Here is a 25977-nt window from a genome sequence, read left to right as displayed (position 1 = left end):
ACAACACACCAAAGACAGGAAACATCAGAGACAGGCTGTGCTCCAAGTACAAATTTTATTTCTATTATAGGGAACTTTAAAAAATTAAAATTAAAAAGGAAAAAAAATTAAAAAAACAAGGGACTCTGAAGCTATTCTCAGAGCCAACTGCAGAACTGCTTGGGGAGTAGGGGAACCACCCTACAGGGGGCCCAGGTCCACCCTGTGGCTCCCAGTGAGATGGGCTATTTTCACAGACCAGCAGCCCTATCAGGGAGCCAATGGCAAGGTTTCCTGAACAGCCACCCCCAAATGCCCTTGGGACAATGCTCTTCAAGTCCCAGGTAGAAGCTGCACTGGTGGGCTTAACACCAGTCCTCGAGGTCTAGCACCTCAAAGTGAAAACATCAAGGTTGGTGGTGGTTCCTTCCCACTTTTGGCCGAAACTTGACATCCCCCTCACTGGAATTCCCTGACCCAAGGGACGTCTAGTGTTCGGGACATGAATTTCAAAGCTAGCACAGAGAACAGGAGCGTATAGGTCAGCTGGCTACAGGAAAGCCCCCAAAAACACTGAGCGAGCTCCCCTCAGGCAACAGGAGAATGACTTCACAGACAGCACAGAAGGCAGGAAGGAGATGACTGGCCGGGGCCTCTGCCCACCCTCCACCCCCACAACACTGCAAGGAGACAAATGCCTCGTGGGAAAGGGAAGCCTTTCACCGAGGGGCTTCTCCACCTCAATGAGGCCCCAGCCTACAGGCAGACGTGGAACTCTGACTGGCCTCCCTGGGCTCTGAACAATCCTCCCCACTCTGACCACTTCACAATGTAAAAAGTTAGAAAAGGATGGCTGCCTAGAAAAATTAAAATCCATACGAGGTTCTCTGTTGGAATAATCAGAGAGCCAGCATCTTGCATCAGGGCAGGTGCTGCTGTGCATAGAAGGGTCAGACCAAGCTAACATCTCTAGCCCTGAGGCTATTCCTCCTCTTCCTCAGCATCACCAGCCGCTGGTTTAGGAGATTTTGTCTGCGGAAACACCACACAGCCTTTTGTTCCTGAGCGGCCCCTCCCTTCCGCCTCTTCCCAATTCTGGTCCCCACAGGGCTGCCCTCCCCTGGAATGCTGGTGGGAAAGAAGAGCCCACAGGCGAGGGGCCCGGACCCTCCCCACCAACCTTGAGGGGAAGGTTTGCCAAGCCGGCACTGCTTGGTCATGGGGCGTGTGCCCCCCGGGGAGAGGCCTGCCCAGGGCTGGATCCCAGGTTACCTTAGTAGTTCTGTTTCGGAAGTTGGCGGCAGCGGGGGTAATCCTTGAGTTCCTTCCAACCTCATTCCTCATGCTGAAAATCCAGGAAAAGGAATTGGAAACCACTCCCTGAGTATCTTAAGGTCTCAGGGACTAGTGTGGGCAGAAAGGGACAAAGGAGTAGGTAGGAGAGACTAAAGAGGCATGTCCTGAGGGAAAGCCCTGCAGATACTGTCCACCTGCCTGCAGGCTACAAAAAGAGGAAGCCTACTTTCCGGCAGGTCTCCTCACTGCTCCAGGTGAGTGGTTATTTGTACAACCGGAGAGGTGAACACAGGTCCATTACAAGAGGGAGGTCAGCTCTCCTAGGGGGCTCCTACAGAGGATGCCCAGCTAACACTATCTCTTTACTACTTACCTTGATCCATGTCTCACCGGAGGTATCCGGGAGAAACTGGGCACATAATTCTCTGGGTATAAACTTCGGGTGGGCCGAACGGCAGGGATGGGCCCCGTGGTGGGGCCATGGTTCCTGCGACTCTGGCCTCGTGTCTCCAGGCTATCCAAGTTGCTGGCCTTCAGCACACGGGGAGAGCTGGGCAGCACCCCAGGCCGAGGGTCCAACGCAACTTTGGGCAGTCTGTTTCGGGCAAGCCCTATGCTGCTCGTGGACCTGCTGGGGGGAAGGGGGTACTGTGGTTTGCTGGATGCTTCCCGCCGTATGTCGTCCATATAGCAAGAAGACAAGTCTCCTGAAAGGGGAGAAGGAGACCATCAGTGATGTAAGGCCCATGCTGCTGGGAGTCAGAGCCAGAACCGGCAAGGGAATCAGGGACGGCTCTCCAAGGGAAATTCAGGTGATATAAAAACAAAAGACACTCATTAATTTTTTAAAAAAATACACCCAGCGCCCAGCTAAGACAATGCCTGTTAGGAAGCCAACGTCTCAGCCTGACAGGCTGCTTAGATCGCCTCTGCCCCCGGCCTCCTCACTCCTAAGCCAGCCAGCTCTATGGACTTGTTGAGAAAGCAGAGTTAACGCTCACATATTAACACAAGGGCTGCAGTGACGCCCAACATGAAGCCCATTGTATTTTCCTCTAAAATTTATTTCTAAAGTAATTTTACCTCCTCATTCATGGGTTACTACAAAATCATTAAAAATGAATTTATGCGGGGCAGCTAGGTGGCACAGTGCATACAGCACTGGCCCTGAAGTCAAGAGGACCTGAGTTCAAATCCAGCCTCAGACCAAACACTTGACACTTACTAGCAGTGTGACCCTGGGCAAGTCACTTAACCCTGACTAAAAATTTTTAAAAAAGAAAAAGAATTAACATTCTTAGTCCAAATAGGCTGGCATGGTCTTCCAAGTCCAGAGAATTCCCCAAGAAGTTACTATACACAGGAAGAAGTAAAGGACCATCGCGGGCTCAAAGCCTACGGGCAGGACCCTCTACACCTCAATCTAAGATGAAGGGTTACGAGGCCCACGTGTGCTGTGTCGGAGGTCCTGGCGGCTCTTTCCTGTGGAGCAGAAGGTGAGGAGGGAGGAACCGGGCTGATACCTTGGTGTCTGATCCGCCGCCGGGGCGGCTGTGGCGGCTTCTCCAGCTGCAACTTGTCTTGTTTGGGAAGTGGTTCGCAGTCGGGAAGCAGCCATTCTACGGGGACGCCAGTGCCTGGGCGGAGGTCACACTGGTCCTAAGAACAGAGACCCAAAGGAGGCCTTTTTAACAAGGGAACTCTCTCCTGTTCACAGACAGCCTCTTTCTGGGGGAGAAGCTGGAGAACGGACCCAAGGCTGTGTAAGGAGTCACACAAGGGCAGGAATGCCAACCGCCCCACACTGAGCAGGTCTTACCATCCTCCTGTGAGAGGTAGCAAGCCAGGTTCCAGCTTCTCCCTTACAGAACTCCCCACCTGCCTCGGCCAGGGAATTTGGGAAAGAAGCTAACTGCATTTTCTATCTCTGCTGGAGGATGTCTATCTTTGAATTTCACCCTCTGCCACAAGGAGGCAGCAACAAGCAAACAGCCTTGGAATGTCCTGGAGCAGGGTGTCTGGCCAAAAGCAAATGCCTCCACTAAGTAAAACTGATGCCTATCACACAGCCGCATTTTCTCTCCTGCACGGATTAGGGCCAGCTCCCTAAAGGAGCCTGAGCAGAACTGTGACTGCTAGTTCTCAGAACAAAATCGGTCTGGACAGGAAGCCCATTTGCCACACTGGAAGGTTCGAACCAGCAACGAAGCCCAAGGCTCTCCTCCTTCATCATGGCTCACAACAAGCAGGCCAAGGACTGGCCCAAAGTCACACAGCTGGTGAGTGGAGAGAGCCAGGACCAGCAAATCACCTGTACCAGCTTCTCTCCTGGGGGGAGGCCTCTGAGACTGAACATGCTGACCTCCAAGCTCAGCCCCACAGCGCGTCCATGCAAAATCGCGATCTTGAAGCCCTCACCCTATGCCGGCTACAGTCTAGTGACAAAGCTTTTTCAGCTCCCAAGTTACCACAGCTGGCCAATCTATGGGCTCACTGAGCATCAGCCCAGTAGTGCTGGCTCAGTGAGCCAGAAAAAAAGGACCAGGACTTCTAACCAATGGCCCAGAGTCCAGGAAGACTTCCCTTCCCATTAAACCTCAAGTCCAGTCTCCACACGGCTGCAACCTGTGGAGCCCCATACCTGGTGGTGGAAAAGGACTTCCTCTTCTAACTGAATGCCACAGAATTCACAGGGAATGATGACGCTGTCCCCGGAGGGTGCGGCTGGCAGATCCAACAGGGAGCGGAACCTGCTATTGACAGCCCGCGTGGCTGGCAGGTCCAGGAACCTCTGAAGCGGATCGTCGTGGTCCTCGCGGTCCCCTCGGTCCCCTCGGTCCTGGGACAGGCTCAGGGGGGAGCTTCTCTTACTGAACGAAGCCAGGGCGCTCGCAGGGTTACAGCCCGTCTGCCATTTGGAAGGTTATGATCAGTCACACCAGGGAATGCAAGATAACTTGGTGATTAGAGACTTACCCCACTGCCAGAGGCTCCCATCAAGGTTTCTTTTTGGGCCCCAGTGGACGTACTTTGGGACATCACTCTGCCAGGGTGAGGCTGCTGCATCCCTCACATCTGTTCCACAACCTATGGCTGGCAGGTCATCCTTCAACCTTCTCTCCAGCCGCCAATCTGGCTCCTGGCCATCTCACTGCCCAGAGCTACCACTCATTCATCCTCCCAATCGCCAAAGCGGAGGCCTCTTTTCCAGTCCTCCCCCTTCCTGACCTCGTCCAGAATGCTGAGCCCTCCTCCTGGGTTGTCCTGACAGGCCCATCACCACATCCCAGCCCTTGTGGGCTCTGTCCTGGAACCTTCTCTTTTCTCTCTAGACCCTCTTGGTCACCTCATCAGCTTCCACGGGTTTGAATGACCGTCTCTACAGAGAGGATTCCCAGATCTATGCATGAGTCCTAGTCTGGAAAGAAGGGTTCAGCTCCCAGGGGCTGCCCAGAGCTTTGGTCTCCCAACACTAACTACCTAGGAAACATATCAAACTGGATGTCCCGGAGACATCTCAAATCCAGCATGTCCAAAATAGCATTCATCTTTCTTCCAAGCTCATTCCTCTCCAAGCTTCCCTATTTCTGTCAGAAACACCCATCTTCTCCGCCTCCCAGAATCCCCTCAAGTTCTGCTTTCTACAAGAAGCCCTTCCTTCTTCTCTACCCAAATGCTAGCGCTCTCCCCTTTCCCAAGGACCACTGATCTTGAGTTGAATATTTACACACAAAAATATGCACATTACAATGTCTCTCCTAATAGAAAGCAAGTGTCTTAAGAGCAAGACTTGTTTCCTGTTTGTTTTTGTCCCCTCCCCCCAGCACCTGGCATACAGCAGGTCCCTAATGCTTGCTCATTATTAACCACTGGAGGCAATCCAACCTCCTCCATTCCTGGGTCCCTCCTCCCCATCAGGAGTGACCTAACTCAACCTTCTCACCCAGCATTTTTCTTGGAACGCTTACCTTTATAACACTGTGGATGAGTCGCATCTTACCTGCCCCGCCCCCTTCGAGTAGGACCTCCATGCAGTCCTCAGGGGGGCACCCGCAGCATACATAATGCCCTTGTAAGCACCAGGCACTTAGTAAGTGTTGGCAAGCCACCACTGACATCCAGTGCTGGGCCACAGAGAATGGGCTCCCTGCCCACCAGCCGGGCAGGAGCCCCTTTCCGTGCCAGCCACTGGTCCTGCCCCTCACAGAGCTCCCAGAAAGGCCGCCCACAACGTACCTCATGAAGAATCAGGTCTTCCTCAGGATAAAGCTCCTCACAGAACTCACAAGGCAGCATGGTCTCATCACCTGCAGAGAGGCCAAGCGTGCCTGTCTCCTCCTGGCCCCCATCAGCCACGCCCACCCCCACCTCACTAGATGTTCTAATGCCCTCTTCACCAAAGACCCCCTGGGTCTCATGCCATTGGCCCATCACCTCAACCGTTCTCACGCCCAAACCGCTTCTACATGGCCAGGCCCCCACTCATCATCCCCCTCGACTGGCCGGTAGCTATGAGGCAGTACGCCTATCCATTCCAACGGCCTCAGTCTGAGAGGTTTCTTTTCATGACACTAAGAGGGAATCGGCAGTTCGGCAGATTCTCCTTTTTCTAGGATGTGTAAAAAGGCAGTCAAAAGAAGGTGATCAGAACACCCACAAAAGAGACACAAGGAAATGAGAAGTTAACTTATCCTCAGTCTTGATAACGGCTTCGGGATCAGCAAAAGCAAACCCTAAAGCCAAAGGCCAGCGGACCCCTTCCCAGCACACACAGGACAATTCCCTAAGTCCAGCAATGTGACCCAGCCCACCCTCTCTCCCTCCCGTTCTTGACAATTCTCATCAGGGGACATGGGGAAGGTCCCAAAGCACTGGCCACTGCCCCAGGGCCCCCTTGGGCTCTACCTGCCTCGTAGGAAATGCTCTGCCACCAGGTGCCTCACCGGCTGCCGTTCTTTCAACAAGTTACCCACGAGTGGGTCCCTTGCTCGTGTCAAGGTTTTATTTTTCTTAAACTTACTCTTTGACTCCTTTGGACCCTCTGTGGCTAGGAAAGGCTCGGCGTAGAGCAGGTCAGTGTCCCGGGCCTGGCCCGGACGCGCAGTGGGGCCGAGATCTTCAGCACACACGGCTCTCCAGAAATCCTCGAGGTGGGCAGCTGTGCTGCTGGGGGTACTGCTCTCGCTCTGCAGGCTCAGGGCCAGCATGTAGTCCAAATGGGCGTCTTCCTCACCAGACACTGGGGGGGACAGCTGGCTTTTATTCCCCGTGTGCCTCTCCTGTTTCTCCGCTTGAGCAAAAACCAGCAGAGAGAGACACATTAGAGGCAGGCGAACACTCTCGTGGGGTCAGCTCCCTGCCTGTGACTGGCCATTTCCTATTTCACATCAAAGGAGAATTGCTACCAGGCCTGCCGGGGAAACTTCCTTCACCACATGAGAGGAGAGTGGAAAGGAGGCCAGGATGCCCCATGGGTCATCACCTCCCACCCCCACCCCTCCCCTCAGGAAACACCAAAGGCCTTGTAGACCCTCTGCCCTGCTGCAGTGATGCCCATGAGCATACCCTCCTCTGCCCCCACCAGCACCCAGGATGGCTCACCTCGATTCTGGTCTAGCTGCATGGCAGGCCCAGCCCCTCGGTTTGGATTTCTTGCTCTCTGGTCGGCTATGAGACGGCTAAAAAAGGGATCCTCCAGGGACCTCGAAAGCCTCTGCAGAGGTCTGGTGGGGTTTTCAGGACCCATCATGTTTTGAACAGTCTGTGCTATGAACCACGCTCCATCCTCCTCCTCCTCCTCCTCATCGTCATCATCATCATCCTCATCCTCGTCCTCCTCACTCTCATAATCGTGTGGGGAGGTCTGGCTCTCACCTCTCTCTTTTCCTCCACCTCTCTCCCACACACTTCAGGGTGAGCCTTGAGGTCTTTCACCATAACGTTCCGGCCACACTTGCCACAGAGCTCAGTGCGGGCCCCACAGTAATCTTCGTGGTCCTTTAGTTTGAGGAAGGCAAGCTCCAACTCACAATGCTGGCAGACAGCAAGCCTCAAGGGGCATTCCAGGGCCTGCAAACAGAGTGGTGGAGGCTTGCTTCAGTGGCCCAGGCCATGTCCTTTGGGAGGCTCTCTACCTCCACCCCCACCTGGCCCAGCTGGCCCATCCCTGCCCCCTTTTTCCTTCTGACCCTTGGCTGTGAAGCTCTTAGAGGACGCACTCAAGGACCTGACCACCCACCAGGCTTGAGCTAGGCCTCAGCTCCTACCAACTGCTCCTGCTCTGGGCTTGAATGAGGAAGTTGGGAGATTTTGCTGACTAGAAAAACATTTCCATCTTTATGGACTTTGTGCATAGCCCTGCCAACATTAAAAGGCTGCTCCAAGCAGTAATATATATAGGTGAATAAGAACAAACTGAATTTTATGCCTAAATGGAAGTGGTCATTAAAATCAGAAAATATGCATGAAGGACTTTTAGATGAGATTGTACCCATTGCTTGCCTCTGAAGCTTAAGGCTCTAGTTTCAATGCAGCACCATTTCTAGGACTTGTGTAATCTGTAATTACAATGCTGAGAGAGAACCAAAGAATGCTCCAAATTCCCAAACCTTCCATACCTTTAGTATTGACATAATAATTAGCCAGTGAGGAAACTGAGGGTATTAAGTGGTAGTGGGAACCGAGTGAGCCACGCTGATTCCATCTTGTGACTCAGTTCTGGAGCTAGCTCAGTTCCCTTTCTATTCAATTAGGGGTCTATCCAATTTCTGTCTTGTGAGAAAACTTTACTGCACTGTTTGAACCTAGCCCTGTGTGGCTGGGAAGCTGCCCCACCTCTCCCCACTGCCTAGAGACCGTTAACCAAGGAGAAGCCCAGTCGAATCCAAAGATCAACGCAAGGAGTCTCCTCACAGTTATACATCTCAAGCAACCCCTAAGTCTAATCTGAGAACTGGCACTGTGCTGATTAATCAGTTATTATTTCCATGTTCCTTTTGGGGGGGGGGGCTAGGCAATGGGGTTAAGTGACTTGCCTAGGGTCACAGAGCTAGTGAGTGTTACATGTCTGAGGCCGGATTTGAACTCAGGTCCTCCTGACTTCAGGGCCGGTGCTCTATCCACTGCACCACCTAGCTGCCCCTCCACATTTCTTTGATTGTTTACAGGAACTTGGGGTGGAGTGGGACACCTCTTTTTCTGATTTCAGAGAATTGCACCTGTTTGCTCTCCCCCTCCCAACTTGGAAAGTCCCTATTTTTATCTCCAATTAGAAATCAGACCACCTAATTTTGTATCCCGGTTTTATAGCCTGTTAATTGTTTTCTTTTAATACATAACAATCTGTCTCCCCCCTGCATTTGGGGTCCAGTGCTGAGGGGCCTGGTCCCGATCTGTTGTGTAACTGGCATACAATGCTTAAGAAATCAATATGCTCCAAAGCTGAAACCTCTGTTTCCTCAGTCATTTCAACTTTCACCCCCTACCTCCACTCACTGAGGGATGTGGCTTACAAGCTTGCTAACAAAGTGCTGTTAAGTCGCTACTAAACCCCATAGAAGAGCAGATAAACAATAAACCATGAAAAGGTGCTTCAGAATCTCAGCGTGACAAGATTCTGAGGCAGTGTCTGCCTGATCTTCAGGACACGCCAGCGCTTACTAGCTTCTCCCTTCTCTGATCCAAGTGGGAGGTCCACTGACCAACTCCTTCCCCTACAGTTCTGAATCTACTGGGATCTCTCACCCAATGCTCTTTGACAGTGTTTAGGTATAAGTAGCGCATGAGAAACCAGGAAGTCAGAATGAAGTGATAAGACGGGCCTTATGCCAGAGTCCACGCAAAACTGTCCACCAGCAGCCTGGATGAGCACACAGCCAGCCAGGTGAGCAAATGAGGGCCTTGGAGCTCTGAAGGCAGACTCAGAGCCCTGGCCATCTGCTCCTAGCAGGGCCAGCTGAACCAAAGCTGAACCACCCATCCCGTGACAGCAGAGAAAGCCCAGCGAGGTGGAAGAGCAGGGGCCACTTTGCAAGTGCAAGTAACACTGTGTGACCAAGTGAGGCCCAAAGTACCTAATTCCCCCTGGAGGGCAAGGGTACCAACCTCGTGGTTCGTTAACTGCCATCTTTCCATCTTCATGTTACACTTACAGGTCACCTAGGGTGAGAGTGAAGAATGATTAAGTCTATTGTCTGAAGATAAGCTCACAGCACTGTTGAGTTATGAATATGGAAGAGGATTAAGCTACCTGGCTGTGCTCCAGCTCCATGTGGGCCTTCATTTCAGACTTGGGGACTGGCTCCTTGCAGGTGTGGCACATGCCAATGTTTCGTCGACAGTGAATTTCATGGATGGTAAAGTTGGGCATGGGAATTTCTCTTTTGCTACAGAAACAAACAAAATAAAAGTGTATTTATTTGCTGACAGCTACATCCCTTTCTCCCGCCTCCCAACTGCAACATGAAACATTTCAAGCTTCAAGGCCGGTTCCTGGGGCCCTTCACGCCAGGTTCCTCGGCAGGCAGGGCTGGTGCCCTGGCTCAACCCTTCTTCCAGAATGTTTCTTTCTCCTTTATTCTACTCATTTCTCCCCCGCTTTAAAAAATGAAAACCTCTAAGTTTTGAGTTAACACTCTGAGTCTTCATTCAGCCCTCCACATAATGAGTAATCTACATTTATCCCACGATTTGGAGGTGACTAATTTAAGGGAACACATGAGGAACAGATTCAGGTTTCAAATCCAGAAAAAGATAAAACTTGAAGTGGTGGAGTTCAAAACTCTAATTCAATTAAGACGTAAAAAAAGCCCCTAGGTCCTGCTGTAGCAGCAGCTCCTCCTCGAAGGCCCAGCTGGCAGGCTGCTCCTTGTAGAGTTACCTCCCTATACGAGAGAAGGATAACTCCCTGAGGCCAGACGGGGCTTCATTTCTTAACACTCTCTCCCAGGGCCTAGCATAGGGCTTACCACTGATTAATGGATTCTCCAAAGTCAAAGTGCAAGCTCTTTATTGGCCACCATAGAAGAGACTGTTTCCAGTCACCCATCAGAAAAATGCAAGTTAGGGCAGCTAGATGGTGCAGCGGACAGAGCGCTGGCCCTGGATTCAGGAAGACCCGAGTTCAAATGTGGCCTCAGACACTTGACACTAACTATCCGTGTGACCCTGGGCAAGTCACTTCACCCCACTGCCTCGCAAAAAAAAAAAATGCAAGTTAAAACTAAAGGTTTCACCTCAAACCCTGCAATGTGGTAGGCAGCAAAAGCTGAGCCTCATGAAAGGGTGATGGGAAGACAAGGACATGAACGCAATGCAGGGGAGCTGGGAAGCAGGCCAAGCATTCCGGTAAGTGATTTATAATTATGCTAAGAAAATGACTAACCAGCCCAAACCCTCCGACCCAGAGATCCCAGGGCATAGGGAGGTGCACGCCAGCCGGGGCAATCAAGAAGAGGAAGCACTCTATAGATGCTGGCAGCTATTATTAGTAACAATAATGCCACAACATTTTTAACAGCAGCAGCAAAGAGCTGGAAAGTAGGAGCGCCCCTCACCCGGTGTCTAGGTGGACAAAGGCCAGGGCACAGCACTGCTCTGTAAAAGGACAAACGAGCAAGAACTCAAGAGAAGCCTGGCCAGCAAGTATAGCAGGGACTGAGGCTGAGGAAAGCAGAAATGACAAAGCCAACATCACCAGCCCTGGCCACTCTGGGGTGTGTCTTTGTATCCCTACTCCCCACACACGGAAGGCACTTCATCGATGCGCCGTGACTGACTGGCTGCCAGTGCCATCAGCGGAGGTCAAGGGTCAGACAAAGTCTCCCTCTCCTGGGGTTTTGCTTTTAATCGTTTGTCACTGTCACAAGGGGAGGTCTGAATTCAGAAATGACTATCATATGAAAACAAAAGACTCCAATAAAACTTAAAAGAAAAATGTAGATTACTTCATGGGACACAAGGAAAGAAAGAGTGAGCCCTATCAGCTTTTCCTTATCATGAGCTCGAAGCCTGCAATCAGGAAGACCTGAAGAGCTGGGTGACACTGGGCAGGCCACTTGACCTGTCTCCTCCTCCCTAAAATGGGGATCCGAGCAGCCCCTGCACCCCAGGGCCGTGGTCAGGATCCGACGAGACGGCACCTAGCACATGGTAAGCGCTGTCAGGCCTTGGTATCAGTATCGTACTATGACGCAGCCCAACAGCCCGTACTGCTCAGGACACGAGGCCGCTTGACTCAGATCTCCCTCTCACCACCCCCACAAACATTCCGAAGTCAATTCTGCCTCTCACCTTCGATTTCACTTTCCTCACATGGAAGGTCATCTCCCTTCTTATTCACTCATCAAAAAAACTTTTCCAACGCCCAGCTCAGGTCCCACTTTCCCATCTTCTCATTAGACTTGAAATTGCCCCTTACACCTAATCTAATCCAACCCCATAGGATCCAGTTGACCTCATTTCCAATCCTGTGCTGTTCCCATGCTGTTCAGTCATTTCAGCTGTGTCCACTCTCTGTGACCCCATTTGGGGTTTTCTTGGCAAACATACTAGGAGTGGTTTGCCATTTCTTTATCCAGATGATGAAACTGAGGCAAACAGGGTGAAGTGACTTGCCCAGGGTCATACAGCTAGTTAAGCGTCTGAGGCCAAACTTGAACTCAAATTCAGTGCTCTGTTCATTGTGCCACCATAAAAATCTCCTAAAATTACTTTGAAAATAAGCCCCACCCCCCAAAGGCCAAGGAAACAGCTGAGGGCTTTGTAAAGAAGGATCAGAGGAATTCCATCCCAAAGAGCCCTGCCTTCACAAGCTTAAAATAAAACCTAAAAACAGGGACACCCCCCTCGAAAAAAATCCTGCACGAGGAGTTTGGAGCCTGAGAAGTGACTCAGTTATTCAAACAAAATTACCCATGAGGCACCTGGAACACTTGCTTCCATGCTGCCAGGGCCCTCTAGATCTCCTACAGCAGGCCACTCTAGAACAAGGGTAGCCTTTTTCCCAACTGCTTTTCTGATTAAAACTTTAAAAAAAAAAAAAGAAAGAAAGAAAAAGAAAAAATCCTGCCTGTAGAACTTTTCTGGCCCAAACAATGTACTGTGAAGGTGCAGGCTGATTTGGACTCCATTTGGTCCAAGCCTAAAGGACAGGAAGCCAGAGTTCTAGCCCAGGGTCTGCTACTAAAGTCACTCAGCCACTGGGGGTCAGCTCCCTCATCAATTAAATAAAGGCAACCTTTGACTGTGTGTTCTAGAACAGGGGTTCTTGACCTAGAGAACATTTACTTTAAAATACTATATTTTAAAAGTTATATTTCAATATCGCTGGTTTTCTTTGAAACCCTATGTATTTTATGGATTTAACATCATCGTTCTGAGAAGGGGTCCCTAAGCTTCCCTAGACTGCTCAAGGGGGCCAGGACACAAAAAAAGGTGAAGAAGTCCTGTTCTCAAAGGTCCCTTCCAGTTCTAAATTCTATGATCTCCAAGCTAATTCTCTCACTCTCAGTCTTCTCCAGATTCTGTCAGCCTCACTCACCAGCCAGAGTTAATTACACACCAATAATAATCAAGTTGGCTGCCAAGAAGTCTGGACCAGGTTTGGTTTTTCCAAGTCTGGCCCTGCCCAAAAGCAGAACACACCCACCCAACTCATATAACAAAGAACCAATTCAATTCAATTAACACTGATTGAGCCTCTACTGTTAGAAGGAGAGAAAAAGATAAATCAGACTGGAAGTTCATAACTTTCTGGTCTCAGGACCGCTTTACACTCTCAAAAATTGTACACCCCCAAAAGCTTGTTCGTTTGGGTTATCTATATTGATATTTACCATATTAGAAATCAAAATGGATAATTTTCTAATTTAAAAATTCCTTTAAAAATAATGAAGTACACAAAAAATAACAATTTTCCAAAACAAAAAATAATTTATGATAAGAATGACACTGTTTTACATATTTTTGCAAATTTCTTTAATGTCTGGCTTCAATCTGTATTCAATTTGCTGTGATACATGTGTTGTTTCATTGATGTATATGAAGAAAATCCAGTCTCACAAAGATGTGTGGTTGGAAAAGGGAGGAATATTTGAATAGGCAAATAACATCTCAGAATGATGAAAATAGTTTTGACCTTGAAGACTCCCTAAAAGGGTTTCGAGGACCCCCAGTTGTCAAACCATGCTTTAAGAACCACTGAATTAGACAATCTCAAGCCCTCCAGGAGAGTATATTCTAGTAGGAGAGATAAGACAAGAACACAACTAAATGTAGCATAAGGTAAAATGGAGTAAGCAATAAAATAGCAGATTTGTATAGCAACTTAACTATTTACAAAACACTTAACATAAATTTGTTATCTGATGCTTACCAAGGTGGAGAGAGAGCTGACCTGGGAGCCAGGAGACACTATAATCACCTTCCAACCCTGACTCTAGCTATATGGCCATGGGCTAGCCAGAGAGTTTCTGAGCTGACAAGTACCTGAACAAGCTCTCTCCTCAACATCCCTGATGAGAGGTCGTCCAGCCTTGGCTGGGAGAGCTCCAACAACGGTGAGCTTACCACTTCTTGAAGCCGCCCAGACCACTTATGGATAGTTCCATTACTGGGCAGTTTAAAGCCTCAGTTTCTCTTCAATCCACTCATTTCTTCTAGTTCCCACCTCGGGGCACCAAGTATTCTACAGCACAGCCCTTCAAAACATTTGGGAGCGTTTGCGTTTCCCCCTCTCTCAGAACTCCACATTTTTTCCCCTCTTCTCTTTCCTTCAAATAACACCACGCATATGTTCAGTCCGTGACCATCCTGGATCCCTTCCGCTGCACCCTTCAGCTTATCAATATCCTTCTTAAAAGAAAATACCCAGAATTCCAGATAACAGTCCAGTACCACAGGGCTATCCCGCCTCCTGACTCCTGGACACTACACAGGTTTTGAAGGCAGGCAAAGACAGCCATAGACGCTGTGGCTGCCGCATCTCACCACTGCCTCCTACTGAGCCTGCCCTCCGCTAAAAGGAACCCCTCTGAGCCTCTGTGTGACTGGCATCAGTCAAAGCAGGGCAATACTGTACCTACCTCCATACTGTTAGATGGATCAAATGAGACAATGCATGTAAAAGACTTTGTACGTCAGCCCTTAAGGCTACAGATTCAAGTCAGTTCTTGGAACCTAGTCTAGCACAGAAAAGCCCTACAAGAAAATGAACAAATCTCTGACGTTGGTAACAGCCTCTCAGTCCTTATACATAATTACCACTTGGTCCTACAAAACCATGTTACAAAGGAATCTCTCATCAACTCCCAAAGGTTCACGTTATCGCCCCAGTACACAGTATATAGGTGATTATCTCCTAAGCACCATCAACTGCCACTAGACAGCCTCCTGGAGATATCCCATGGGTATCTTAAGCTCATTTCCCCAAGGGCAAATAAATCCCCTCGCAAAAACTTTATTATAATATTAGGATAACTGACTAGGGTAAAGAAGACAAAAAAACTACCAAATATCTGGTTGATTTAGATCCCTTCTTCTCTAGGCCTTGGCTTTACTACAAGTGATTTAGTTAAGACTTAGGGATATGCAGGGGCAGCTAGTTGGTACAGTAGATAGAGCACCGGCCCTGGAGTCAGGAGGACCTGAGCTCAAATCCAGTCTCAGACTAGGCACTTGACACTTACTAGCTGTGTGACCCTGGGCAAGTCATTTAACCCCAATTGCCTTGCCAAAAAAAAAAAAGACTTTGGGATATGCAATTTTTTTAAATTACTTTTTTAGATTTTTAAAATTAATTTATTTTACATGCTTTTTGTTCATCTCTCCCTCCCACTAAAAAACAAAACCAAAACCCCCCCCCCCAACAAATAATAAAGCCTTTATCAGAAATACAACTACTTCAGGCAAAACAAATTCCCATATTGGGCCATGCCCACATCCACACCCCAACATGTATGTCTGCATTTTAAGTTCACAGTTCTCTGACAGAAGGCTAAGTAGTGTCTCACTCTTCTAGAATCGTGGTTCACTTATCCCAGCTATGAAGTCGTTTTTCCTCATACCTGTGATAATCACTGTATCATTGCCTGTTCTGGTACTGCTCACTTCACTCTGCATCACTTCACAAAATGTCTTCCCAGTTTGCTCTGAAACTGTCCATTTCATCATGTTACGGCACAACAATATCCTACTGGATTCAGAAATCAGAATTTGATCGGCCAATCTGCCTATTGGAGTAGTGTCCTTTAGTTTCCAATTTTTGGCCACTAGAGCTGCTATAAATATTTCTGTACCGATACAAGCTGCTACCCACTTTATTTGATCTCTCTGGAGGACAGGCCTTGTAGTAGTATAGCTGGGTCCAAGGGAATGGATGGTTAGTCATTTGGGAGGCATAACAAATTCCAAACTGCTTTCTGAACCTGTGGATCAATTTACAGCTTTACCAACAATGCAACAGGGTCCTGCTTTCCAACACATTTGATATTTTCTTCTTATCATCTCTGCCAGTCTAATGGGTATAAATTTGCTTTCATTTGCATTTCTCAAATTATCATTGATTCAGAGCATTTTATATGGTTGTCAACAGCTTGCATTTCTTCCTTTTCAAACTGCCTATTCCTGTCCCTTGGCCATTTATCTACTGAGGAATGGCTTAGTTTGATCACCCAAATTCTGTATCTTAGAAATGAGATCTTTTGTCAGAGAAACTAGCTGCAAAGATATTCTTTCCCCTATTTACATGTGTATCCTCCTACTTCCCTTTTACATTTAATCTACTCCTATATGGGGAGGACTAGAGTGTATGTTCAATCCTCCTTCATTAAATTTGGATGAAAGTGAAATTTGTGGGATGCCTGTCTGCCCTCCCCCATCCTCTATGATTATATGTTCTTCAGCTTAAGTACCTTTATGTCATGTTATGTCTTTTGACATTAAGTCATAATCCTTTTCTTCCCCAATACTGTACTCTGGCCCTCCCATTTTTGTCTTCTAAAATCATCAAAACCAAACCAAACCATCCATGGGCCTTCTTGTCATTTTTACGTTTTTTTCCTATGACCCTTAATTGGGCAGCTAGATGGTGCAATGGATAGAGGACTGGGCCTGGAGGGAGGAAGACCAGAGCTCAAATGTGCCTGAGACACCTACTAGTCATATGATCCTGGGCAAGTCACTTAATCCTGTTTGCCTCAGTTTCCTCATCTGTAAAAGGAGCTGGAGAAGGAAATGGCAAACACTCCAGTATTTCTTCGAAGAAAACCCCGTGACCTATACAACAACAACACGACCCTTAAAGGGTCAGATTTTGCCCAAAGGGCTATAAAACTGCATACTCTTTGACCCGACAATCCCACTTTCTAAGGCTGTATCCCAAAGAGATCATAAAAATGGGAAAAGGACCCACATGTACAAAAATATTTATAGCAGCCCTTTCTGTAGTGGCCAAGAATTGGAAATGAAGGGTATGCTCATAAGTTGGGGAATGGCTGAACAACTGTGGTATAGGAATGTAATGGAATACTATTGTTCCATAAGAAATAATGAGCAGACTTCAGAAAAACATGTAAAGACTTATGTGAACTGATGGTGAGTGAAGTGAGTAGAACCAGAAGAACATTGTACACTACACAGTTACAGCCACACCGTGCAGTGACTAACCTTGATAGACTTAGCTCTTCTCAGCAATGCAAGGATCTAAGACAACTCCCAAAAGACTCACGATGGAAAAGACTACCCACATCAAGAGAAAGAACTCTAGAGTCTGAATGCAGATGGAAGCATACTGTTTGTTCTCCTTTTCTTTTGTTTCCTCTTTCTCATGGTTCCTTCCATTGGTTCTAATTCTTCTTTACATCATGACTAATGTGAAAATATGCTTAATATGAATGCATAAGTGAGTAGAGCATGCCAGCTTGGGGAGGAGGAAGGAGAGGAAAGAGGAGAAAATTCAAAACTCAAAATCTTAATGGAAGTGAATGCTGAAAACAAAAAATAAATTATTTTTAAAAAAAAAAGAATGAGAATGCACAAGTAATTCAAAAATAGTATTTTTATGACAAGACCAGAAAAGATAAATATGCAACTATATTACTGTCAGTCACACAGTTCTGAGAGTCAATGATAGTCAATTTAACTCAAAATAATGTAACATACAAGTATATCAATGAACTGAAGCAATTTCTCAGAATAAATAACTAAATCCATGAGAACAGACCCTTGTTTGTTCACAATTCAGTAAAGCTTGGTCACTTCTGAGCTCTGTGAATTTAGAAAACCAAAACAAAAACAGTTTCTATGTGGCTTTGGAGAGGGTTTCCCACGAGTGACTAAGGGATCTTCAGCAGCAGCTTTCCACGGTGGAAGCATCTCCCCAAAACAGCAGTCATTCTAACCTGATATAACTGTTCTACTGCTTTCTTCTCTATACTAATGTAAAGTTGTGAGTACCACAGTGTCTATTTGGACATACAAAGGGTTTACCCTAACTTGCTTCCTTGAGACTTCAAGTGCATATGTCTCAAATATTTCTCCCTGTAGCGCGCTCCTCTTCCCCATTCTGGTTTGAGTGATATAGGAAGCCAGGTGCCTCCCAGAATTCATCCACTGGCCTGGCCGTGTGTCTGTGTCTCTCATTCAGGTGCTATTTTTTGTTTCCTGCTGTAGGTGACAGTCAGATTTTTACTGTTCTGATTTGTTTGACCCCTTTTACCTTTTGAAATCCTCATGTGGTTTCTCATCAATGGTCTAATCCCACACTTACAACATAAATTTTTAACTGCTTTCTGGCAGCCACCACATTGTTTTGCTTGTACATGCATAATCTATATCAGATTGCTTGCTGTCTTGGGGAGGGAGAAATTTTACAAAAATGAATGTTGAATACTATCTTTACATGTAATTGATAAAAAAATTAAAATATTATTAAGAAAAAAAGAGTAGGATTTTGAGAAGCCCTTTTTTTAATCTCCCTATTAACATGCGTAAAATTAATCCCCCATATTCCCTTTCAATTCAGCAAATATGTGTTCCTTTCTGTTTCTCTTGGTGCCTGAGTTTCCATTTCAAAGTGTCTACTCAGTTTTATCTGAAATGCTTGGAAATCTTCTGTCCCATTAAAAATCTATTTTTTCCCTTGAAGGATTATACTTAAGTTTTAGATGATATGCTATCCTTGCTTATATACCTTCATCACTTGTCTTCTGAAATACTGTATTACAAGCTCTCCTCTTCTTTGCAGCGGCTCCAGTCTGGTGGATCTCTGTCTGCGGCTGTCAGTGCCACAGAGATCACCCCTCTGCTTTCTTGCAGTCTATCCCAGGTAGCCCCTATCTGGGTCTCTGGATGATTCTGGAGGCTTTCTGTGGATCCCAGGGAAGGGTAGAGAAGTCTACTAGAGGTATTTCTTTCTTTTTAAACTAGTGGATTTCTAAGCCCCAGAGCGGTATTTTCGACCTAGCATGCCAACGCCGTCTCATAAGTCTAAGAATTTTTTAGGATTTCAGATTGAGACTGACAGTGGTGCCCAAATTAACTCACCGATTTGGCGCTGTATCAAACTATCAAGAGGTCACTCCATAGAGCCAGACAAAATGACAACATTCATTTGGAAGAACAAAGGCCTAGAATTTCAAAGGAAACTGTGGGGAGGGGATGCAAAGATGAGGAAGCAATCACCCTCTAAAGCAGTACCACAGAAACTCTGATGCTGGTTAAAAGGCAGACTAGCACAGTCATCAGGTAATAGAGAAGGAAAAATCAGAAACTATCAAACTCAACCCAGTGTTTGATTAACACGAGAATACAAATTATCTAGGAAAGAACCTCCTACTTAACAAGAACTGCTGGGAATATTCAAAAAATAGGTTGGCCAAAAAAAGAAAAATCAGGTTCCACATACAACATGCATCACACTAAGCTCACCATAGACACATAACCCAGGAGATACTCAAGAAAAAAATCAGAAATCCTAAATTAAAAAAAAGAACCAGTTCATATACCTTTCACACTAAGGTTTAAGGTTTAAGAAACAATTTACAACCAAACAAAGTATAGAGGCAATTGCAAAAAGTAAAATAGATCATCTTGATTACATGCAATTGAAATGCTTTTCCATGAATAAAATCATTGCAACTAGGATAAGAAGGAATTCTGTCAAAAAAAATTCAGTCAGGGGGCAGCTAGATGGCACAATGGATTGAGCACCAGCCCTGGAGTCAGAAGGACCTGAGTTCAAATCTAGCCTCGGACACTTACTAGCTGTGTGACCCTGGGCAAGTCACTTAACCCCAATTGCCTAAAAAAAAAAGTTCCTGGCATCAAATATGTACAATAAGGACATGATATGCCGAGATACTGGAGGGTAGTGGGGGAAGAGGACAGGGGTCACACATATAAGACCAAGAGCCATTCTACAAAGGATGAGTGGCAAAGGACATGAACAGTTCTCAAAAGAATTGCAAACTATAAACAATCATATGAAAACCAGCTCCAAGTCACTAATAAGAGAAATTCAAGCCAAAATAACTGAGGCTTTACTTCCTACCCATTAAACTGGCAAAGGTGATACAAAATGGTTATAGTCAGTTTTGAAGGAGCTACTAACTGATCTAACCATCCTGGAAAGCAATCTGGAATTGGCATATGCTAAGAAAATGGAGAAAATGCCCAAACCCTCTGACCTAGAAGTTCTGCAGTTAGGTATATACTCCACTCTACTCCACTCTACCTCACCCCCACCCAAGAATGTTAAAAACAGAAAGGTCCCAGGGACACCAAAATATTTACCGCAGCATCTTTTGCAGTAACAGAGAACTAGAGTAGATGCCCATTGTTTGGGAAACAATTAAACAAATTGTGGCTGAATGTAATGGAATATTACTGTGCCATCAAAAATAATGACTATCTGGAATACAAAGAAGCCTGGGAAGCTTGATAGGAACTAAGGCAAAGTGAAGTAAAATTAGAAAAACCACATGGACAATGACGACTGTTAAGAGGAAACAAAGGAGCAAATGAAACAGCTGATTCTCAGGACCACACTTGACCAGAGAGTATATACGTACCTCCCTGCCCCTGTACAGATGTGGGCATGGAAGAGGCAGGGAACGCCATCACTGGCAGCGGATGGCTTGTTTGTGTTCAACCCTTCCCCACACTCATTTTCTTTTGTTATAAGAGGGGGCTCTTTGGGGGAGGGGCGGAGGGGAAGACCAGGATTTGGAAATGAAAGTGACAGAAAAACAAAACACCAAAAAAAAATTTTTTTAATGACAGATAGAGACAAGATGTGTTCAGTGTGCTTTTGTTGGATTTTTGCTATTCGCATGAAATTTCTCTGAAATTTAATAATTAAAATTAGACTCATTCAAAAAGTCAGATCTACACTAACCACTTTGATGAAATAATCATTACAAGGTTGTCAGTTAAGATCTGCTGAAAATGCAACCATTCATAAGGTATTTACTGATTTATAAGTCTTAGGTGAGGGAAGTGAAAAGAATGGAAGATATTCAGAAAAAAACACACAACTACCTGAGGTGGTAAAATTTTTAAAGGTGTAATCAAGAGAATCCCCTCCTCCCCCCAAAATTTGCCATTAGAAGTTAATAAAATTAGTAGCACTTGATAAATTTATGTGTCTATTATATGTGTGTATATGTGCACAAACACACACACATCTCCGTGTTTAACCTGTCCCTACAGCCAGGGCCAGGTAGTGCTGCTGTTAAGAACACACTGCCTTTCTATATCTAGACACAAGTGCACAAACCCCAGAGGAAGAACTGATGAATGATGAAATCTCGCCTTAGACATAAATCAGTATTTAGACAAATAGGAGACAATACTACCGGGATCTTCAGTAAAATAAACTGTTCACCTCACTCCCACCCACCAGGCCAAAGTCTGAGACCAGAAGCAAAAGAAGAGAGCTTCAATCTCGGTCCCTGGCCGTGTCCAGGCTCTAGACAAAGACGAGGATTACAAGCCATTGATCATAATGAATCACTCCTTGCCTCTGAGGTTGCCCAGCTTGGGCCTCCAACCTTGACTGCAGCTCAAACTTTGCACAAAACAAAAAAAAATTACCTTAACCTTTTGCTAAATAGGAATGATGGGAAAAACAACAACTCCAAAGGTTCAGCAGCCTGGACTCGAGCTGTTTGTTTGAGGGAGGATGCTTAGTCACATTCCTAGCTGCCTGAGCTTTTTCTTTAAATAAATGGCTTTGCTTTAAGTCGCCCTGTTTTCATTGGCTCTGCCGTAAGGTAGCAACAAGCCAGCCTCTGTGACTCTCTGCACAGCTATTTATACATTGTCATGGGCCTGAAGGCTGCTTCCTGGGGTGGTAGTGGTTTTCTCACTTGGGAAAAAGTCCTTTCCAAGACTGAATTCATGATAAAATAACATCATGCTGACACCAGAAGCAGCACTGAGGTGACAAGCAATCACCAAGTGTTATTGTTGTTGCTGGTGCTATGTGCCAGGTACTGTGCTACACGCACTGAAGACACCCCAGGAAAGCAAGCAGTCTCGGCGCTCTGGAGGCCCATAATCCACTGGGGGAGCGAGCAATGTTCTGGGGGACCACACTGCACATATACAAAACCAAAAACACAGGGGCTGGAAGGAAGTCACTGACTGACATCTTGTGTAGGAGGGCGAACATGGGGCTCCAAGAGGTAGAGGGGAGGAGGAGCCGGGGCCAGCCTGGGCCAAGGCAGAGGCAGAAGCAATGCCGTGAATGGAGAAGAGAGGGCAAAGGCCAGTTCCGCTGGAGTGGCGCAGTGTGTGGGGGGAATGATGGCCAATGAGCCCAGAAACACAGGCTAGCCTTGAGCAGAGAAGTGCCCAGGTCTCAATCTAACCTTGAGGACGATCACTTCAGAGATAGATTGAGGGAAGGGAAGCTGGGGGCAGGAAAACCAACTAGAAAACCACTGCAACAGCAAGACGTGATGCGATTACAGCAATCTTTCTCAACGACCATCTCATGTCATAGATGACAGAGTAGGAAGAACAGCAAGAAAAAGGACAGAAAGAAGGAGGGAGGGAGGGAGGGCAAAGCTGACTTAATCCTGTTTCCTCAATTCATTCAACAAGTATCTGTTAAGCCCTGCAACTATGTGGCAGGCAGAGTTAGGAGCTGAAGACACAAAACCACCCCTCCCCAACCATTAAACCAAAGCCTCTACCCTCACACTACCCAAGTCTCTCACAAAGCACCCCAAAGCAGTTTTCAGAGAGCACAGACACAGCAGTCACATCATACTGACACTGATTCTAAAAAATCTCTAGCAACTCATGTCAATCAATTGGGACTTTTGTGCTGGGGGAGGAGTAGGGGAGGCCTCCCAATGTGGAAAGTCCTTCCACTGATATAGAAAACTGCAAGGCCTCTCTAAATCGTAGTTTTCTGACACACTTCTGGTCCCCTGAGACAGAGTCATAAAGTCAGAGACAGGACTGACAACCAGTTCTTCCTGATTCTAAGGCCAGCCCCCTCTTATTACCTGGGCTCATTCAACTTGTTTACCATGTTGGTAACTACATTTCAATATATTGGCTTCTCTGGTAATTCTGGGTATTTATTTTATGCATTTAAAAACATCTTTCTGAAAAGGCTTCAGACAGCCAAGGAGGTTCCTGACCCAATAAAGGTTATGTCCCCTGTGGCACATCATGCTGTCACATGGATTACTGATATTAAAATTCCAGTCAGATTTATGGTGAATCCATTAACGTGACCTTTGAGCCAGTCACCAAACCTCCCAGGGTCTCAGTTTTCCCGTCTATAAAATGGGGAAGTTGGACAGTAAGGGAATTTATTTTGCTCGAACATCTGTTTGTAACAGGTTTTATTTTCCTTGATTTCTCAGCTGGGGGGGGGGGTTGCAGTGAGAGGAAGAAGACCTGAAAATGAAACAAAACTGGCTTTCACAAATAAAAAGAAAACAGTGCAATTGCACTAGATGACCACTAGGGTGCACTCCAGCTCTTGGATCTATGTCTACTAAGTTTCCCCGAGACAGAATCACAGACCTGGAAGAAGCCTTAGAGTGGCCAGCCTCCCCCTCCCCCTCTTTCCCCTTTTATTTCACAGAGGAGCAAACCCAAGAGGTGGAAGGGCCCATAGCAAAGAGCAAGAGCACCAGTCTCCTGCCCTGCCTCCCAATACCCCAGAAAGAAAATGCTCAAATGATCAAGATGAGAACTCTACCCAAATCTGGCCACTTTCAGACTCACCTAAAGCTCCCACTCTGGCCCCACAGCCTCATTTGTCAACCCTTCTTCAAGGACCACCACAAATGTCTATGAAAAGTAAATTTCAACAAGGAGATCCTGTCTGATACTGCTGACACTGACCAAGGGTGGACTTAGGAGGCCCTGAGGACAGACAGCCCAACAGGAAGCAGTCCCTGCCCTCAAAGAGCATTCTCACCTTACTGCTTGTTGGAATGCCAAACACATTTGCTGAAAAGACTATTTTAAAGAGAGCTCACACAAGACAAGCGCTCACATGGAGGTCAGAAGAAGCAATAGAAGGACACTCTCGAGGTCTCTCTGAAGGATTGTAAGGCATGGGAGACACTGGTGCAGGAGCACCCAGCATGGTGTTGCCCACATCAAAGAAGGTGCTGTGCTCTAAGAGCAAAGCAGAATCACAGTAGCTCAAAAGAAACATGGAGATGGGCAAATTTAGAGCCATCTCCACTCCAAATGCTCACATAGACCACTTGTGCCCAACCTGTACTGTGACCCCAACATAGTGATGTCACTTCCGTCCAACTCAAATATGGAAGGACAGGGGGCAGCTGGGTGGTGCAGCGGATAGAGCGCCGGCCCTGAAGTCAGGAGGACCCGAGTTCAAATCCAGCCTCAGACCAAACACGTGACACTTACTAGCTGTGTGAGCCTGGGCAAGTCACTTACCCCCAACTGCCTAAAAACAAAGCCAAAAAAAAAAAAAGAATGGAAGGACAACCACTGCTCTTACTACCATGTCTTACTTTGGGGTGCAAGTGTGGGGAGAAGGGTTGGGGAGGGAGGGGGCTAGTGAGGGAAACAAGATACACCAGATCACAAGGTAAATACAAAGACAACTTAACTAAAAACATCAAAATAAGGAGTTACCACACACTAATTTTCTTACCAGTTGTCACACAGTTGAGTTTCCTGTTCTATCACTTCAGCCATCTTCAACTTCTGAGACTTAGAGGAAAGAGAAAAAAAAAGGTTGGCACTTTCAGTTTCAATTCTGAGAAGACACCAACAAAAAAGAAACTGATTTTGTAAACTACTGCACCAGAAACCTTCCCCCAGCAAAATCACTGCTCTGAAAGTATATCATGGAATCCTCAACAAGTCTGATTTCTTCTTCATAAAGTTTACGATACTCTTCCATAAAGGGACTGAGGATCAAAAGAGCACAGATTGAGGCCTGGAAGGGAACTTCTAAGACATCCAATGCATTTTAGAGATGAGGAGAAGGGTCACACATGTGCTGGCTGGTGGGATTTGAACCCATTTCCCCCGATGCCAAATCAGGTGTTCTTTCCACTTTGGGGTGCTCGTAATAAATACAGCATCTTTAACCACAGACACTCAACTATTCTGCTCAAGAAGAGACTCATTTGGGAAGGTACTCATTCTGCAACTGTCACTGCCCAAAATTCCCTTCAGCTCATTATCCTGGCTTGAGCCACCTCCCTAGGTCATGGAGCCTGGGGACAGGCTGGGAAGTAAATTACATCTCACAGGGTAGGAATAAGTATGTGTCTACAAGAGTTCTGCTTCACTTAGGATCACTAGAAATGGAAAGGATTGTATCCCAACCCCCTCATTTTACAGATCACGGAACCTTGGCCTTTTTTTTCCAGAGCCATGATCTCATCAGGACTCTCCCCATCCCTCAGGTACACCGTTTTCCAGACCTTAGGTGAGGGCTACACTAGTTGGATAAATGGATTTTTCCCTAGCGAAAAAGCAAGACAAGAAAATGAGGCCTGAACCATCAGAACAGATGGGAGAAGGAAGCCGCTCCGGCCCATCTGCCCACCCGAGCCCACCTGCTTGGCCCGCCCCTCCCCCTCCCGCCGGAGTCCCCGAGCCCACCCCAGGCCGGACCGGTCAGCGCTGGTCAGCGCCGGCCAGCACGGCAGCAGGGCCCGAGGTGGGGCTTCCTGGGCGGGGGGCCAGACAGCAGGGATGACAGGCGCCCCGCCCGCCCGCCCGCGTCGGGTCCAGCCGGAGCCGCCCAGCGCCGCTCCCGGGGGGACGCCGAGGCCCGAGCGCGGCCGGAACCTCGGGCCTGGAGGACGCGTCAGGCCGGACCCGCCCCCTCCCCCAGCCCCGTTACCTCAGAGCTCGAGGGCGGCCGCCCCCTCCCCACCCCCCGGGGGTCCGCGGCCGCCCCGGCCCACCTGGGAGGGAGGAAGGAAACAACCCGGCGGCGGCGGTGGCGGCGGCGGCGGCAGCGGCGGCGGCAGCAGCAACAAGAAGGAGCAGCGGCGGCGGCAGCCACGGCAACAGCGCTCCCGCTCAACCCCCGCACTCAGCAACCGCCCCTGAACCGCCGCTGCTTCCGGCCACCGCAAGCAGCCGCGCCCCGATTGGTCCCGCCTCAGAGCCGGCCTGGCGCTCATTGGCTGCCCTCCCCCGTCGCTCAGACAGCCCTTTGGGAGCCGCCTCCTAGTCTAT

The 25977-nt window shown here is 47.5% G+C and overlaps 1 protein-coding gene across 1 annotated transcript; it reads right to left on the bottom strand.

The window, feature by feature from the left end:
• Positions 1 to 36: 36 nt before the first annotated feature.
• Positions 37 to 25898, bottom strand: TRAFD1 (TRAF-type zinc finger domain containing 1). Its single transcript, XM_020979899.2, is given in 13 exon segments — positions 37 to 1011; positions 1252 to 1324; positions 1649 to 1982; positions 2799 to 2934; positions 3917 to 4183; positions 5512 to 5582; positions 6296 to 6565; positions 6877 to 7132; positions 7135 to 7344; positions 9379 to 9432; positions 9524 to 9659; positions 24431 to 24489; positions 25701 to 25898. Coding segments are annotated over 12 exon segments (1902 nt in total). The 5' UTR covers positions 24475 to 24489; positions 25701 to 25898; the 3' UTR covers positions 37 to 960.
• Between the last annotated feature and the right edge of the window lie 79 nt (positions 25899 to 25977).

This window comes from Phascolarctos cinereus, unplaced genomic scaffold (assembly GCF_003287225.1).
Source record: "Phascolarctos cinereus isolate Bilbo 61053 unplaced genomic scaffold, phaCin_HiC Scaffold_4;HRSCAF=312, whole genome shotgun sequence".
Classification (NCBI taxonomy): domain Eukaryota; kingdom Metazoa; phylum Chordata; class Mammalia; order Diprotodontia; family Phascolarctidae; genus Phascolarctos; species Phascolarctos cinereus.
This window is presented reverse-complemented; position numbering and strand designations above follow the sequence as displayed.